We start from the raw sequence: 18,465 nt of genomic DNA on the forward strand, positions 1-18,465 counted from the left end.
TCTGTCGAGTGGTTCATTAAACGTTCAGTTGCGTTTATATACCGTGTTACAGATACTGTTTCTCATGATTTGTGGAAAATGCGCTATTTATCTTTAATTGAACTTGTCCTCATTTAATTTTTTTTTATTTTTTTCTATCTACAAGGGTGAGCTTGTTGCCTAGTGCTTAGTTGGTTTCGAGTTCAGACCGTTCGAAACTACTTTGACTGGTTTAGTGTCAGCTTTTTACCGGTTCACTACGCATTTGCACTTTGTTGTAGTCAAGGCATTTTGTCTCCCCTGAATGCATGCCTTTGGCGCTTTTAACTACATAGAAGTTAGAATAGGTATATGCTTTGTTAGAGAGAACATTATCACCCACTCAAATCATGTACCACGGACTGTTGATACATCTCTTCGTAAACTACGTGCCACACGTGAAGGACCCAAATTACATGCCAAATTTATCCTCAACTAAAGTTCAGTAGTTCACATCTTTACAACCTAGTTTTACATATAATTTACGTTGGTTATCACTCATTTGCCCCCAAAAAGGTACAATTTGTATTCATTGGCTCCTCAAAGGACAAATACCCAATAACTCATGATCAAACCAAATAAGTTCTTTTTTTAGTACCTGAACATTTTTTTATTAATATAACATTTCATATTTTGTCATCTGTATACCAATATTATCTATTTTTAAAATTACTATTAGTCCTCCAACTTTTAAGGCCGGTTCAACATGTTTGGATATGATTATGAAACAATGGTCTACATATCCACTGCGTATGGTTTCGGTTTTTTCGGGTTTCTCCATTTGAACTTGAAAATTTTAGGCCGAAAAAATAAAGTTGACAAAAAATAAAGAATTTAGGTATATATAATTTCGTTAATTATTAGCTAATGACTATTATACATTTGACCAAAAATATTCGAGTTACATATTTATTAAATTTTTTATAAATTACTTAAAATAAAAAATAAAAATAAAAAGTAAATGTTTAGGAATTCTATTCGGTTCGATTTTTTTTAGTTTTTATTACATGCAAAACCAAAACTGAACCATTAGTTCAGTTGTTAAAATAACATAAAACCAAACCGACAGTTTTTGTTTCGGTTCGGTTTTTTGGGTTTCGGATCGGTTTTTTGCACACCAATGGAGGTCACCCATCCTTATACTCTCACGTCTTAGCATTCTTAACTATGACGTTCTCCTCTGATCCACTCTTATTAAGGATCCAAAACACGTTATGATTAGAATCTATCCGCGTTCTTGTAAAAAAGGATTTCATTCTCCTCTCCAACCAACATGAGATGTTCCAATACATATATAATTATTTAAGTATGTTTGATGTTGCAGAAGAACTGAAAGATTTTAAAACAAGTTTAAAATCTAATATAAAAATAAAATATCAATGTTATGTCAATATATTATATGGAAGATGTTACTATCATATGACATTTTCTATTGTATTATTTATAGTTGTTAACAACCACACAAGAAACGACGACGTCCAAAGACTCGTGTCTTGACTCACTCAAAAAAACACCGGACTTCCGTCGTCCGATCCGATCCCATGGCGTTCTCCACTTCTCACGTCCGTCGCATCCGCAAACCCCGCAAACGTCCGGCACTGACCAACCTCTTCTTCATCGGACTCACCGCCTCCATCCTCTTCTTCCTCCTCATCTTCTTCCTCTACGGCATCCCCAACCCCATCCACCCCACCACCCGACCCGGCCTTATTACCAAAACCCACAAACCCCTTCATCGGAGACCCGTAATTCGACCCGCCAACCGGTCTGTTTCGGTTGATCTGACCACCAAGGGTTTGTACGACGGGATTGAGTTCAAGGACGTGGATGGTGGGCCATGGACGCAGGGGTGGAGGGTGGAGTATAAGGGGATTGAGTGGGATCATGAGAAGCTCAAGGTGTTTGTGGTGCCGCATTCGCATAATGATCCCGGGTGGAAGCTGACTGTTGAGGAGTATTATGATCGCCAGTCGAGGCATATTTTGGACACCGTTGTTGATACTCTTTCCAAGGTGTGTCATTTGGTTTTAATTTGCTAGTTGTTGAATAAGTTGGTGTGAAATTGTATGTGAGCGGGCAACAAGCTGCTCTGCTGGCCCCTTTTTGAATATTGATCTCGGGGTAATAGTTAGGGGAGTTTTGATATTTTGAGTGCCCGAGTTACTTAATTTGATTTATTTTGATGTAGTTTTATGTGTGATAGTTTATTTAATTGATTAGTGTTGTAGAACGCGCTAGGGGCTAGTCAGACGATGGGGTACCAACTAGCGATTAATCGTGGATTGGGATTTTTATATGTAGTTATTCATATTATTTAATTTTAAAAACTTGCATGTAAAAGTTCACATAGTATAGATTAAACGTAAACACAACAATTCAAATGAGAAAAACCAGTAACTAGGATTAATGGGTTCAAACTGAGGTCCAGTTGCTTTTCAAAAGGAAACATCCGATTTGGCCGACTGGAGATTAGTTGCACCGATTAGCTGAGAATTAATCAGTAATTAATACTGATTTTTACGACACTGGAATTTATTGGTTTGTTATGAACTTATGAATAATTTAGGATGAAAGGAGGAAGTTTATTTGGGAAGAGATGTCTTATTTAGAGAGGTGGTGGAGGGATGCACCGGACGCAAAAAAGGAAGCTTTGATTGAGTTATTGCAGAATGGGCAGTTGGAAATTGTTGGAGGCGGTTGGGTGATGAATGATGAGGTAATATTGCTTATGTGTTGTTTTTGGTTCTTGCGTTCAGTTGTTTTGATTGCGTTATATTAATAATCAGGATGTGATATATTGTTATTCCATAAGGAGATAACAATGGATCACAGTATTGACTGAAATCGTTCATGACCTAAAGATAAACAAAAATATATATTAACTGTACTGAACTTCTTTTCTAATGTCTGTTGCAGGCCAATTCACATTATTTTGCTATCATTGAACAGGTATTTATTTAATCGTTCTGATTTATGCCAGTTACTTCGTTTAGCTGATTGAAGCGTCTTATATTACTTAAATTCACAGAACAGTTTTATGATTTTGTATTTTAATGAAGTTTTGAGTTCATATCTGGTTATTTTACTTCAGATGATGGAGGGAAACATGTGGTTAAAAGAAACAATTGGTGTGATCCCAAAAAACTCATGGGCAATAGACCCGTTTGGTTATTCATCCACCATGGCTTATCTTCTTAAACGTATGGGATTCGAAAACATGCTTATACAGAGAACTCATTACGAGTTAAAGAAAGAATTAGCTTTACATAAAAACTTGGAATACATATGGAGACAAAGTTGGGATACTTATGAAACAACTGATATTTTTGTACACATGATGCCATTTTACTCTTATGATATTCCACATACTTGTGGGCCAGAGCCTGCGGTATGTTGCCAGTTTGACTTTGCAAGAATGAACGGTTTTATGTACGAACGTTGCCCCTGGGGACAACATCCTGAAGAAACAACTCAAGAAAATGTTAAGGAACGAGCCATTAAACTTCTTGACCAGTACAAGAAAAAGTCAACGCTTTACCGGACCAACACGCTTCTGGTCCCACTTGGAGACGATTTCCGTTACATCAGCATTGAAGAAGCAGAAGCACAGTTTAGGAATTATCAAATGCTATTCGATTATATAAATTCAACTCCCGAATTGAACACCGAGGCAAAGTTTGGAACTTTAGAAGATTATTTTCGAACCATGAGAGAAGAAGCGGAAAAGATAAACTATTCACGTCCCGGTGAATTCGGTTCGGTACAAGTTCCCGGGTTTCCGTCTTTAGCGGGAGATTTCTTTACTTATGCGGATAGACGGCAAGATTACTGGAGCGGATATTATGTTTCACGCCCGTTTTTCAAATCGGTTGACCGTGTACTCGAGCACACTCTACGGGCTACTGAAATGACAATGGTGTTTTTACTCGGGTTCTGCCAAAGGGCCCAGTGTGAAAAGTTACCAGCTGGTTTCACCCATAAGTTAACCGCTGCAAGAAGGAACCTGGCTCTGTTTCAGCACCATGATGGTGTAACCGGGACCGCTAAAGATCACGTGGTTCAAGACTACGGGATGCGTATGCACACTTCGTTACAAGATCTTCAAATATTTATGTCTAAAGCTATTGAAGTATTGCTCGGTATCCATCATGATAAGAATGATCAGAACCCGTCACTGTTTGCACCGGCTCAGATTCGGTCCCGATACGACGCGCAACCAGTGCATCAATCGATTAGTGCTAATCAAGGAACCGTGCAGTCGGTGGTGGTTTTTAATTCTCTTGAGCAAACACGAAACGAAATTGTGATGTTTATTGTTGAGAGGCCCGATGTAACAGTTCTTGACTCGAATTGGACTTGTGTTAAAAGTCAAATATCTCCCGAATTGCAGCATAATAAGATGAAGATGTTTACTGGAAGGCACAGGGTGTTTTTCAAAGCCTCGGTTCCTGCTATGGGGTTACAGACGTATTACATTGCTAACGGTTTTGTAGGATGTGAAAAAGCCAAACCCGCAAGGTTAAAAGTTTCATCAACGGGTAAAAATTCGTGTTTTGCCCCGTATAGTTGCTCAAAACTTGAAGACGATTCAGTTCAGATTAGAAACCGGTATCAGTCGCTTACTTTTGATTCCAAAACCGGGTTGTTACAGAAAGTAACCGAAACCAAAAGCGGGTCGTTGAATGTTATTGACATGGAGCTGGCTATGTACACGAGTCCTGAGAGTGGGGCCTACCTTTTTAAACCTGGTGGTGACGCCACACCGATTACTGAAACCGGTAGTGAAGTTGTGGTTTCCGAGGGTTTTCTTGTGCAAGAAGTTTTTTCGATCCTGAAAACGCGTTGGGCCAAATCGCCCGTTTCTCACAGTACCCGTGTTTACATCTGTGAAGGGTCGGTTCAGGAGTTTTTGATTGAAAACGAGTATCATGTGGAGCTTATTGGGCATGAGTTTAATGATAAGGAATTGGTTGTTAGGTATAAAATGGATTTCGATAATAAGAGGATATTTTATTCGGATTTGAACGGGTTTCAGACGAGTCGTAGAGAAACGTATGATAAAATCCCACTTCAGGGAAATTACTACCCGATGCCATCACTTGCGTTTATGCAAGAATCTAAAGGAACACGTTTTTCTGTACACACGAGGCAATCGTTGGGTGCGGCTAGCCCGAAAAACGGGTGGTTCGAGATCATGCTTGATCGAAGGCTGTCACGTGACGATGGGCGCGGGCTCGGTCAAGGAGTGTTGGATAACCATCCGATGAATGTGGTTTTCCACCTCACATTCGAATCCAACATATCCTCGGTTGTCGACTCGGTTTCACATGCGGGTCCCTTAAGCCCGTCTCTTTTCTCCCATCGTGTCGGGGCCCACTTGAACCACCCTTTGCATGCGTTCATAGCTAAAAAACCGCAAGAAATATCGGTCCAACCACCCCCGAGATCTTTCTCACCTTTAACAACTTCATTGCCATGTGACTTGCATGTTGTGAGTTTAAAGGTCCCGAGGCCGTTAAAATACACGCAACAGAATGTTGAAGAACCGAGGACGGTTTTGATTTTGCAGAGGAGACATTGGGATTCATCTTACTGTCGGAAAGGGAAATCGGATTGTTCAAGGATAGATGATGAGAATTTGAATCTGTTGAACATGTTTCAGGGTCTTAATGTTTTAAATGCAAAAGCTACCTCTTTAAATCTTTTGCATGATGATACAGAGATGCTTGGATATAGTGAGCAAGCTGCAGATGTTTCTCAAGGACGGCTTGTTCTGTCGCCTATGGAGTTGCATGCTTACAAGTTTGATTTACGGCCTGTTAATCCCAGTTAAGTTAATGTGAGCTTGATGATGATGACTGTCGAAATGAGGGCCAGTTGGTCCGGCTCGAATGATATAGGTAAGCATATCGTTTTTGGTGACGAGGTTAAAGTTTCCGAGTAATGGTTTGTGTATTGGAAGGTTGTAGCTTGAGAAATGATAGGTATGATAAACAGGTCAGTAGATTACTTTTGTAGCAGTTTTGCTTTTTGTTATCTAGTTGATTTTTGTTTTATGTATTACAGAAAAGTATTAATGTTGTTTATGTACACTTCAAATGATAACATACCGAATGATAATCGATTGGAAGGTTAGACGGTCTTCTGGTTTACGGATATAAGTAGATTACTTTTGAAGCGTTGTAGCAGTTTTGCCATTTGTCATCCAAGGGTATTGTGTATGGCGATGCGTTGTGTTGTGATGGCCAAACAGTCAGGAATTAGAATCTATAATCGCCTGCCACCGTTCGCCACCATACGGTGAAGGCAATGGCGGTGACAATGACTAAGAGGTGGTGGTTTTCACAAAGATTCTGGATCGAACAGCTAACTAAGCTTGTCAAAAAACGACAAACCAAGCAACGACGGATGGGTTGGTCGGCCAGATCAGCTTGTTTATTGATCTCTATAATTGAAAATTAAACCGTTAAAAATTGATCATAACTTTTAGTAAAACTTGCATGACTCTTTACTTACAATAGATACTGGGTGTAAGTTATAAAGGGAATGCCATAATTTTTTTTGTTATATCTATAGCATAGACATGGATGCAACTAACCTCAGCTACTAGAGGTTATATTTTGCAAAATTAATTTATTAAAACATGTGAGGGAAGAAAATGGCCTAGGAATGTACATTAATTCAAACCGGGCTTAGAGCAATATATGCAAGAAATTAGTACAGAAGAATTATCATCGCTAGCAATTTATTTTGAACAGTCTATAATATCCATATACATGTGCAAACGAGCCGAGCTTAGCTCGTTTAACTTACATAGAGCTCGAGTCTTACTTGTTTCAATCTATATTTTTAAAGCTCGAGCTTGACTCGTGAGTAGTTTTCAAGCTTAAGCTCGGTTGGGCTCGGCTCGTTTACTATTTATTAATTAATTTTTATATATTTATAATTATTTTTGATATATTTTTTCATTTATATATTTATATAAAACATAATAATAATATTATTATATATTATAAAAAATTATATAAATAACAGGCTTGTATATTAAACAAGCTTACCTTTTAGGCTCGAGCTCGTTAAAGCTCAGCTGGATTGAGTTTTTTCCTCGAGCCGATCGGCTATAACACATTAACACACACTTGTTTACCTAGCTGGGTCGTTGGGCATCAGGCGTTTAGGCCCAGTACGAAACATATACACGGCCCAATATATTTAAAGACATGAGTTGTCTTGCTTCCAAAGTTTTGTTTCAGAGAGTATTTACATATAGCACCATTCTCTCTTGTAACAAAGAAAACAATAACAATAATAAGAATGGAAGCATCATCAAAGACAACAATCGAACACGAGATCGGAGGTCTGAAGAACGATGCACTTCGTTTTGGTCTCCAAGGCGTCAAGAGTGACATCGTCGGATCCCATCCCCTCGAGTCCGCCTTTCAATCGGTACCTAATTGCTTGCTTAATTTTCTATTAACAACAACAACAAATAATAATATTATTATTATTTTTATCTTATGGTTAGTTAATAAATTGTGTTTGTTCAGGCGGCTGTGAGAGAAGAACAGATGAAGAGGAAAATACTTGCCAATACTTACGGATCCGCCTTTCCTTTGAAACAGGACTTTGATCGCAAAATTCTTTCTAGGTAATTTTATTTGTTTGTTTATTATATAGGTCTTGGTTTTTTTTATATGAGTAGTTTTATATAATTTACTATAAAACGATTACAATAAAGTGGCAGGCAAACGGGCAACAAGCTGCGCCGCAACCCCCTTTTGAACAGCAAAGCCAATCCTGCTAAAAACGAAGCTTTGGGACCTAGAAGCTGAAGAGGTTCCGTGTACGACGCGCTGAACCCTACTCAAAAATTTCACAGCCTCTGCAGCCAGAAAACCAAATGTATCAAAGGCAAATGGTAGAAAGACATGTTGATTATCTAAACAAGCTTTCTCGTGTTTAACAACTTTGCCCGATTCAGCCTTCAACGCAGCCTGACCCACAACAAACCCACGGTCCCTGAGCCCAACAAGAGGAGACACTCCTGTAAGATCCACACAGGCGTGTTTCCCCCCTGCCCACCCGAACACAAGAATATCAGCTGGTCGTAAAGTAGACCTCCCTTCAATAGGATCCGTGAGAAAGTTAACAGGGGCCTCCTTTTTAGCAGAAATCCCCGCCCGTTTAAGAACATCACACAGAACATCCCTAACCAGATCATTTCTGTATTTAAAGCCAGGCAATTCTTTGCAATGCACCGCATGGTCACCAAAAGAATCCAAACAGACCTTGCGACAAATTGGGCAAGGTTCATCCGTCGGGAACATAGGGATCATTAACCGGTACTTAAGGATAGCCCGATACTCCAAACCCGACATACGTTGGCCTAATCCTTCAATGGGGATAAATTATACTGCTTTTGATAGCTAATACCAGCAGTTACTTCCCCTAACCATAAAATGACTTTTAAGATGTAGTTTGTTCCAGCTACACCGTCTTGACAGGATGCATATCCGTTGAACTTATGATAGGACGTTTACTGTTAGGAGATTCGAGAGTGATAGGGCAGGTGCTATGCAGTCGATATCGCCAATATATCAGTGATATATTGGTCAGAATATTGGTACCGATATCAACAATATTTGACCGATATATCAACGATATTCCTAATATCAGTGTTTTAAGTCTTAATTATCAGTGTTAGTGTTTTAAGTCGTAATCAATTCTTACTTGCTACGATTGTTAGTGTTTTGCAATTTGCAAAACACTAACAATCGTAGCAAGTAAGAATTGATTACGACTTAAAATTATATCACTAATTTTGCAATTTGCAAGGTTAGTGTTAAATTGCTATATGTATGAATTTTACATGATATTAAAATTATCGATACCCACCGATATCTCACTGCAATAACCGATGTCTCAGATTTTCGATATCTTTCCGTATCAACCGCTTAGGACAGGTGTTGGTCCTTCTAGATGAGTTACTATTTTCTTTAAATTATAAGGATTATACACAGTTAATCTAGTTAAATCAATGTTGTTTTGTGGATTATTTGATTTCCCTGTGAGAGATATCAATCTTTCTAAACATATAAGCTTTTAGATTGTTAGGAGAGCTATAAGTCCTAGATCAGCTCTCAAGATGTGAAGAAAGATTTAGCATTTATGTTAGTCGTTTCTTCTAAATTTACATGGTTAATGTAGTCGATCCAGCAGTTCTCCATATTGTTTTTTTGTGGATGATTTGGTTTTCTTGTGAGAGATATTAATCTTTCTAAACATTTGAGGTTTCAGATTTCAAAGGCCTCCAGGGCTGATACCGTCATCCATGCTTGGATTAGAGTCATTGACAGGAGGTTTGGAAGATTTTGGTGTTGAAGATTACCTTCAAGGTATGAAAGTCAAATTATTTTCAAGCTTATTTGTGTCTTTTCTTGGTATTAATTTATGTGTTGATGATTGTTGTAGGCGTCCATGACACTGAAACAATGCGATCCCCAGACTTGCATCATGGAATGGAGGTTCGTGTTGGGCTCTCAAAAGGACCGGTTCATCCTAGTTTCATGTAATCAATGTTGCAGACATTTGTGATTTTATCTGGATAATGAATCATTTTTAGTTGTATGTTGAACATGTTTTTGTTTGCTATTTGTGACCAACTACTTCTAACAGTACATGTGGAAGAAGTTTTCCTAATACAAGTTATAAAAAAGTAACAAACCAGTTTCACTACTGTATGTGAAACCAAAACCAATAAAACCAGATTATGCTGTGTTGGTTTTGTTTTTATTAAGCACCCGACCCGAACGGCATGTAACATAATAGCCCAAGGAATTTGATATGTAACACTGAATATAAACCAAAATCCGTACAGCTTGCTAGTTACGTGCAGCAGTACTATTACATATAGTTATGGCCTTGGTATAGGTTATAGAAGGTTGTAAACCAGTAAACCACAAGCAATTGACTCCAAAATCCAAATATGTGGGACAACCCGACACCCGATTTCTTGAGCCACGTCCTCTGCTGCTTCTAATCTTGAAGCTTCAATGGAACTTTCATCCTCAAACTCAGAATTATATGTAAAATCAGCATTGTAAACAACCAAAGTAACTTGCTTCACATTTACTTTTGTATCTGCATCATTAGTTCTTGATGATAATAACAGATCCTTGGTCTCAGTAATTGTGCCTCCACCAGTTGTAACCAAGTTCACAAGATCAGCTTTATAAGCTTGTTCATATTTGCCAATAAAGTAAAAATTCAAGTTGTTGAAAAGTTTTGGGGCCTGCACTTGCATCACATCAGGAGCTCTGAACATAAACTAATTAAGTAATTATCCACTAATTTATTATTAATCTTACCTTATTTTGAACTCTTAGCCTCCCCGCTTTAGGGCCACCACGAGAGCCATGGTTATCAAGAACGACTTCGTATGGTTCTTCTTTCACAATATGTCCGGCTTCCACACAAGCTTTTACCCCTGAAAACAACAAAAATGTTTTCAATAAAATCTAGGGCTAATAAGGCTTGGTGTTGTTTGGTAGCCTCTGAATCGGTCAGAGGTAGAGTGTGTTTAGTTCATTTAAGACACCTTTTAATGGTTCATGGAGCCTCTTAATGAGTAAGTTTTAGAAACATGCTGACCGTTTCAGAGGCTACCTCTTAATCAGCTAGGCCCTGAAGCTAACACAAGGTTGCCAAACATCCCCTAAGACATAAACCTTACATTCCATTGTAAGAATCCACCTTCCATGCAAAATAGCCATTAACACATATAGTGTTCGTGTGCATGCCCCATTTGAATCTGTGCCAGCAATCACATGAGTGACGTTATCTCTCCAGTTTTTGAACACTAGTGCCCCACTGCTACTTGCAAAATTAACAAGAGCAAACTGCAATTAAATGTTATGGATTAGAAAAGAGCCATGAAATCATTGACAATTATAAACAAAGTTAAGCATAAGCGACCTTATCACCTGCAGAAAGACCTGAACCACAAAACACCAAATCCTTCCCAAGATTCAACAATGGTGAGCTCAGATTCAGATGCTTAGGTATTCTGCAAAAACCGATAAATCAAATGATTCAAAGCTGAGAAGAGCTCATATAATAAACGGTATAAAAAATATAATTTACATGTGACACCTTTTATGAGTGTCTTTTTTCTCGGATTGTACATTCTGTTCACTTGGAAACTTGTGATGTGCATGATTTGGACACAGTATCAAAAAACCATCCTAAAATGGTACAAAATTAAAACATAATGAATATAACTAGAACAGCAGAATCTTAAAATGTGCATAAAAAGCTGCTTAGTGCTTACATCCCATCTGCAATCAGGGATATCATACGCACAAGGCACATGATAAGTTTTTTGACATGTTTTCACACAGCAGCCAAGACCAGCACCCTTTTTACCACAACTGCTGCATTTTAGCTTGTTTGCCCTTAATATTTCTGATTCTAGGTTTTGGATCAAATCATCCTCAAAATATATCCTAGGAGTCCTGTAAATATAAAATATCATCACTTCTAGTGTTCCCACACCAAAGAGTTTTACGCTAATCCATACATGTGTTCTCTGATAAAAGTCAAAAGCATACCAGGCTAAACATTTTATATGAACATGTATGACTTTAGGGAAGTTATCCGCATTTCCAGTTACTTCTTTCCCTTGAGCATAGGCCACAAATGATCCGGTTCCCTACACAAAATTGATAAAACAAACACAATCTGAAATTTATGAAATACACAAAGTTTGGTTTTAAGCCTCACCTCTGACTGCTTAGAAGAATGGCAAAAGGCACAAGGAGCCTGATCCAAAACAACAGATGATTTCCCACTAGAAGGAGCATTTATTTCCATATTTGCATCATTTAGTTCTTCAATTGTTTTCTTTTGCCTTTTTCGATCAATGGTTCGATTTTTAACACCAGGAGCATCTTGTCTCTTTGATGAATTAACTGAATTCTGGAAATTTTTTCAGGTTTGTTGAAATATTATGAAAAGTGCACAAAATCATAAAACAAAAACAAATTATCCAAGCAAAAGAAGCATATACATGAAATATTTCAAATCAATTTCATGACTTGCAAGGGAAAAAAAAAGAAGAAAACAACCATACCTAATAAAATCCCGCACATAACAAAGATATTGATAGGGTCTAACGAGGGTGAGAGGTAGAGAAACCATACCCCTATTCCAGAGAATAGAGAAGTTGCATCCATGGAGACCCCCGACTCCAAAAACGACATATAGACATGAAAAGTATATTTTAGAAACTGTTAGGATTAAACGCACACACGAAACTGAACACGACACGAAAGCAATAAACGAACACAAGGATTTAACGTGGTTCGGTCTAAACTGACCTACGTCCACGGGTGGCAACTAGGTATATCTTTATTGAGTGACAAATATTACAAGTACATAATGTTGTTTATCAGACTGAACTAGGGTTAGTAAATTATTATGCAAGAAATCTAAACCGGGCCGGGCTTGGGCCCGACCGCCCACACCCGTCTCCTCTTTTGACTTCATATAATAAACCGGGCCAACAAGGCCTACGAACCCAACAATCTCCCACTCGGAGGCCTTGAGTACTCTCGTCTGCACTCCTGATTGTACTTCTGTAATCTGAACATTAAACTTCTTCTAGTTGCCACCGCCTTCTCATCAATTAACCTGAAGGCCCGTTGAAGCTCCCCGGAGCTCCAACACGTCAGTCACGGCTGAAACTGCCCCTGACCCATTCTCTGTCCCTACCGGCTCCCACTGTAACGAACTACCGGATCCTGAGATAACCTGAGAACAAACACTCTCCATATTCAGCAAGTAATTCATTGGAGAGACTTTTACAGCTGGAATACTGGTTTTCTTAATCCACTGTCGACCTGGAACTGTAACTGAAACACGACCTGTGCTCCCACTGTCACGATGTCCCCCAACTGATTTAACCTTCCTAGCTCGTTCATCCTGAATCTTCACTTTGGCTCTGGGTTTGTTACTTGCAAAACGAACCTTCTTCTGCCCACGAGATTCTGTGAACCGGATTTTGTCTTTCACCAAAACTGGATCCACTCCTTTCGATGACATATCGACCATATACAACGAACCCATTTTCTTTCCACGAGCAACAACGAGATTCCCTTTGACTACTTTCCACTGCCCATTCCCGAACTTAACATCGTGCCCCTGGTCATCCAACTGCCCAACTGAAATCAAACGTTTCTTCAAACTTGGAATAACCCTCACGTCTTTCAAAGTCCAAGAAGTACCGGCTGAAGTTATCAAATCAACGTCTCCCATACCCGTAACCTCTAAAATATCATCATTCGCTAGTCGAACCTTTCCAAAATCCCCAAATTTAAGATTCTTCATCGTTTCACTACAGTGAGTGGCATGAAACGATGCACCAGAATCCATCACCCAAGCATCAACGCTACTCTCAACACTACAAACCAAAGTCTCATCACTACTGACCCCGTCATCTGTGTCGTCTTCTGTAACGTTCACCTCTTTCTTACCATTCGGACACTGATTCCTGAAGTGTCCTTTCTCTTTACAACCCCAACATTCAATATCCTTACGAGTCTTAGACTGACTCCTCTTCCTGCTCCCACTGCCTCGCTGTTTTCCCCTACCTCTACCTTCTGTGACTAGCATATTGCCTGATGATTCACCTGAACTTCTGCGTCTTGAATCTTCTCCCAGAATCAGATCTCGAATCCCATCGAAAGTAATATTTGTAGACGAACTACAAACTGCAGTCACTGTTTGCGACCAACTGTCGGGCAAAGAGGATAATAACAAGAGGCCTTGAACTTCATCATCAAACTTAATGTCAACTGACACTAAGCGGGACAAGATCGAATTAAGATTATTGATATGAGTTGTAACTGACCCACCCTCTTTCATTCTTGTTGTCACTAGCTCTCGGATAAGATAGACTTTATTCGCTGCCGAAGGCTTCTCATACATGTTGGATAGTGCGTCCATCATACCACGGGCTGTGGTTTCTTTCATGACGTTAAACGCCACATCTTCCGACAACGACAATGTAATACAAGCCCTAGCTTTCTTGTCTAACTTCTTCCAATCTGCTTCTGACAACTTTTCTGGTTTTTCATCCTCAAACACTACATCCAAGTCTTTCTGACAAAGTAGTGCCTCAATCTGCATCTTCCACCAACCGAACTTCTGTCCGTCAAACTTCTGTATCGAAACCTTTCCGTCTTCTGCCATGACAATGACTAAAACGAAAAACTAGATAAAACACAGACAAACACGCAATGGCACGAGCCTGAACTTAACGACTGTTCTACTGAACTCTGTTAAACAATCAACCTATTTATACGCAGCGGAATATCGAACTGAAAATCAGAAACTGAAATTTTAAACTGAAACGATAAAACCTGTCAAGCGCGGTTGACACTGGTTCACTGCTTCTTTAATGCTTCTTCTGACTTGACAACTGTTCTTCAACAAAAATAGGATCTTGATTTGTTGTCTTAACTCGTTCTTGCTTAACCAAAAAAATGTGTTTCTATATCTTGGTCAAATAGCAAAACGAAAAAAAAGAAAAAATAAAAATAATCTTATTTCTCTTTGGTCTTCTGCCACGAATAACAAGGAAGAAAAGGAAGTAATCTTTCACTTTTCCATGAATGTCATGGCTCACAAGTCCCAAGAAAATAATAGCATATCTTTTCACTATTTTCTTCGCGAACAGCACCCAGGACCAAATAAATCGAAACCCACTGCCTTCCACGTCAGATCTAATCGTATCTGCTAAGTGGCGGCGAACTGCGGTTGATAGCAGCGGAACGCGGTGGTGATGCGTTGCTCGACTGAACCCTAGTCGTGATCGTCGGGCTGGGTTTAGCAGCGGCGAAACAGCGGCGGCGGCGTATACCCTAACGACAATCGGAAAACCGTAGCAGCGGCGGAACCCTAGCGCAGTAGGGTGGCGGTGGCTGGATGGTTTGGCGGCGACTCGGCTGGTTCAACGTGTTCTTCGCGTGATCCGAACCTAAGCTCTAGATACCACTTGTTAGGATTAAACGCACACACGAAACTGAACACGACACGAAAGCAATAAACGAACACGAGGATTTAACGTGGTTCGGTCTAAACTGACCTACGTCCACGGGTGGCAACTAGGTATATCTTTATTGAGTGACAAATATTACAAGTACATAATGTTGTTTATATAGAGACTGAACTAGGGTTAGTAAATTATTATGCAAGAAATCTAAACCGGGCCGGGCTTGGGCCCGACCGCCCACACCCGTCTCCTCTTTTGACTTCATATAATAAACCGGGCCAACAAGGCCTACGAACCCAACAGAAACATGTATCTAGCATGAATCGGAATAGCAAAGACGATATTCGCTTGGGAGGTACTAACAATATAGCATTAGTAGGCCACCAATAACTAAAACATGGCAAGAAAAAGTATAATAGCAACAAAGGAAACATTCTGAGAAAACGATAACAAGAGGAAGGTAATATGCAAAGGCCATCAGCAGTCCGAAGACAAGTCCTTAAGGAAAATTAAGACAAATTTGTACCCTCCCTTTAAAGGTTCATAACCATCCCTAGAGATCCTTAACCCTAATCCTATGTCTCCACGAACTCCTATCATTGACCTTATCCTGAGAGAGGTGAAAATCTCTCAATGCCAGCATAATCCACTCATCCCAAGCCAGTTTGGGTGAAGATTTCTACAACTCTAACCAGCGTTGTCGGCGGTCTCCTCTTCACATGCCCAAACCATCTCAAATTCGCAATCTCCCCTCCCTTGTCTATCTGATATACTAGCAACGACTAATTTTTCCAGAAAGACCTCAGGTCCAATCTCGTGAGCCCACACATCCACCTCATCATCCTCATCTCTGCTACCTCCGTCTTACGCGCTTGTGTCTTCTTGATGGCTCAACAATTTGTTCCGTATATCATAACCGGTCGAACTACAACCCTATAAAACTAGTGAACATGATAGCATTCAATTTTGTTTTAACTTCTTTTCCGAGTCTACCTATAATTTTATTTGACGCTTCAGGTCCAACTCGACAATCTGCCTTAGGTAGAAACCCCAACCAAGGTTCGAACCAGTGACCTCTAGTAGGAGAACTGCTAAGTAGTTAATGCGGAAAAATATCGGATATCGATAATCTTAATATGATGCAGAATTTATACACATATAGCACTTTAACACTAGCACTTCAGTATACACTCCTGCTATTAACAACTTATCCTTTTACAACTTGCAAAACACTAACAATTGTAGCAAGCATGAAGCCATGAACTAATTAAGACTCAAAACACCAATATTAAACACCAAAAGTTGAAAATTAAGACTTAAAACACTTATATCAGGAATATCGGTGAAAAATCGCCGATATTATCGGTACCGATTTTCTGACTGATATTTCACATGAGGACCAATAACCGAGATACCACCGAGATTGACTGCATAGAGGAGAGGTAACGGGCCATTGCATACTACTACAATTTGTTCTTCTCCAAATTAATCACTAACATGCATACAAGTAAAATGCACTCAAATGAAACAAAATAAATAATTAGATTACTCAAACTGTAACATAAATTAAAAAAAAAAAAAAAAAACTGTTAGTTACTTACCCTAGGGTTGGAGTTATGATTATTAGTAGCCATTGAAGAAGTATTGTATTATATTGATTACACGAGATTGGAGGTCTAATCAACGATCAGAGGCGTCAATAAATGTTATTCGGACAACAGTGGATGAACTCTGTAACTGTAATTGTATATTACAGGCGATACGAACTACCAAGAGAAATATTATTATTATTATTATTATTATTATTATTCATTTGGTTGCCTTTTATACCGATTTCGTTTTCTAACACCAGTGGTAGTAGTTGTAACTCGTATCTTGCTGCTTAGTTCGAACTGAGGAAATAGTTTCGTTTATTATTATTATTATTATTTTTTTCTTTTAAGACTAATAAGCCGCTGACTCACTTTATCATCCACATTCATTTTTAAAAGAAAACTTATCATAGATTAAAAACTCTTGGTTTAACCTGTAACCCTCATATTTGTTATAACTAATGGAGTTAAACCTGTGACTTGTCCGTTGTCCCTTTTACGAAATGAAGTGATGAGGTGTTTCACCTCCATCACATAAAACAAAATTAATAATAATTATTATTATGTATTCTTATTTCCTTAATTGCACTAAAGTTGATATTGTTGGAAGAAACTATATGATGTTTAGAAATACCAAAAAAGAGGAAGTGAGGGTAACAAAAGGTAACGCATACATTTTTATAAACAAAAATAAGATAAACAAGAATTGTCCTAGAAAAGTTTGAGATTTTTTCCATTTACGAAAAATAGAAAACTTTGGGTTAACAACTAATACTAGCACTCAAAGAAAATAAAAGCAAAAAGAATAGAAGACAAAAATAAATTTTGGTAAAGGGTTACATATTCACGTGGCTAAAAGAGAAAAGAAATATACTAAAAAAGGTAAATAAAGAATTGATATGATGTAAAAACATATTAATGATATGGTATGTTTGACAAAATTAGTTAGTGGTTGTTAGCCGTAAGTTGGTAGATGTTAGCTGTTAGATGTAGTTTTTTAAATATATTTAGGTGTTCGGTAGGGTAGCAAAAACTTTTAATAAAACTAGTTGAGTGCCCACGTGGTGCGGCGGAATGGGCGCACAACCTAATATCAACCGCATAATCAGTTTCGGTACATGATTCACCTGATCACAGTGCATACATAACCTGAATGTAGACGTGTAATTCATGGAAAGGCCTAAAGCGTGTAACTGATGGGGAAAATCAAGAAACAAAGTTGAAATATACAGTAATTTCAAATAGATAATTTTTTAAACCAACCTATTTTGATATGAATCCCTTTCTAAACATGCACTGTTCTAATCTGAAACATGTTCTGACCTGACCCCTTTCGACTCAAAAGTGTACCGACACGAACCGAACTAATTTAACCCTTTTTGTATCGACTCGTTCTGACCCTAATTTGGTCTTACACATGACTCAAGTTCATCTGAGTCGACTCCTAATTTGGTCTTACACATGACTCAAGCTCATCTGACTCGACTTGTTACCGATCCTAACCGATAATCACGTATTATTTTAATTTTTTAAAATTAAAGAAGTATAAAAATATCATACTCAAATTAAAGAGATTAAAATGCTCGTTTTATGATGTAATTAGTTTAAAAAATTATTAGCGTGTGAAAAAATTATGGCTCCTAAAAAGATCGTGGGGTAGTTAGTTTTGAATAAAGGTTGAATATGTAACTATTATATAAATTAACAAAAGTTGATAGAAGTTCAAATACCAAACTTGTAAATTCAAATGTAAAAGCTTGTAGCTAACTTTTTCTCAAACGCTACCAATACTGGCATTCAAAT

General features: G+C 38.4%; 4 protein-coding genes across 5 annotated transcripts in view; 3 read left to right on the forward strand and 1 right to left on the reverse strand.

The window, feature by feature from the left end:
* Positions 1–18,465, forward strand: part of LOC143570181 (ABC transporter B family member 15-like) — a 211,481-nt gene that overhangs the window by 154,558 nt on the left and 38,458 nt on the right. The window lies entirely within an intron of this gene.
* On the forward strand, positions 1,467–6,307 carry LOC143570176 (alpha-mannosidase 2-like). 2 transcript variants are annotated; one of them, XM_077055897.1, is made up of 4 exons: positions 1,467–2,030; positions 2,585–2,734; positions 2,935–2,967; positions 3,110–6,307. In XM_077055897.1, exons 1-4 carry the CDS (start codon positions 1,560–1,562, stop codon positions 5,849–5,851), a joined length of 3,396 nt encoding a protein of 1,131 aa, XP_076912012.1. In that variant the 5' UTR covers positions 1,467–1,559; the 3' UTR covers positions 5,852–6,307. The 2 variants fall into 2 exon arrangements, with proteins under 2 accessions (XP_076912012.1, XP_076912013.1); XM_077055898.1 differs by lacking the exons at positions 1,467–2,030; positions 2,935–2,967 and having other exon boundaries at positions 2,627–2,734; positions 3,078–6,307.
* LOC143570179 (cyclin-B1-2-like) lies at positions 7,294–9,741 on the forward strand. Its single transcript, XM_077055900.1, has 4 exons — positions 7,294–7,464; positions 7,566–7,666; positions 9,316–9,413; positions 9,490–9,741. Exons 1-4 carry the CDS (start codon positions 7,333–7,335, stop codon positions 9,588–9,590), a joined length of 432 nt encoding a protein of 143 aa, XP_076912015.1. The 5' UTR covers positions 7,294–7,332; the 3' UTR covers positions 9,591–9,741.
* LOC143570178 (BRCA1-associated RING domain protein 1-like) lies at positions 9,807–11,977 on the reverse strand. The gene is made up of 8 exons (XM_077055899.1): positions 11,800–11,977; positions 11,628–11,728; positions 11,348–11,531; positions 11,170–11,261; positions 10,993–11,083; positions 10,751–10,916; positions 10,386–10,504; positions 9,807–10,309 (listed from the first exon to the last, which is right to left on the reverse strand). The coding sequence occupies exons 1-8, from the start codon at positions 11,887–11,889 to the stop codon at positions 9,950–9,952; spliced, it is 1,203 nt and encodes a 400-aa protein (XP_076912014.1). The 5' UTR covers positions 11,890–11,977; the 3' UTR covers positions 9,807–9,949.

The sequence above is a fragment of the Bidens hawaiensis genome, unplaced genomic scaffold, assembly GCF_021521415.1.
Source record: "Bidens hawaiensis isolate Kalapana, Puna unplaced genomic scaffold, B.hawaiensis_p1.1 tig00024843_1, whole genome shotgun sequence".
In the NCBI taxonomy this organism is placed as follows: Eukaryota; Viridiplantae; Streptophyta; class Magnoliopsida; order Asterales; family Asteraceae; genus Bidens; species Bidens hawaiensis.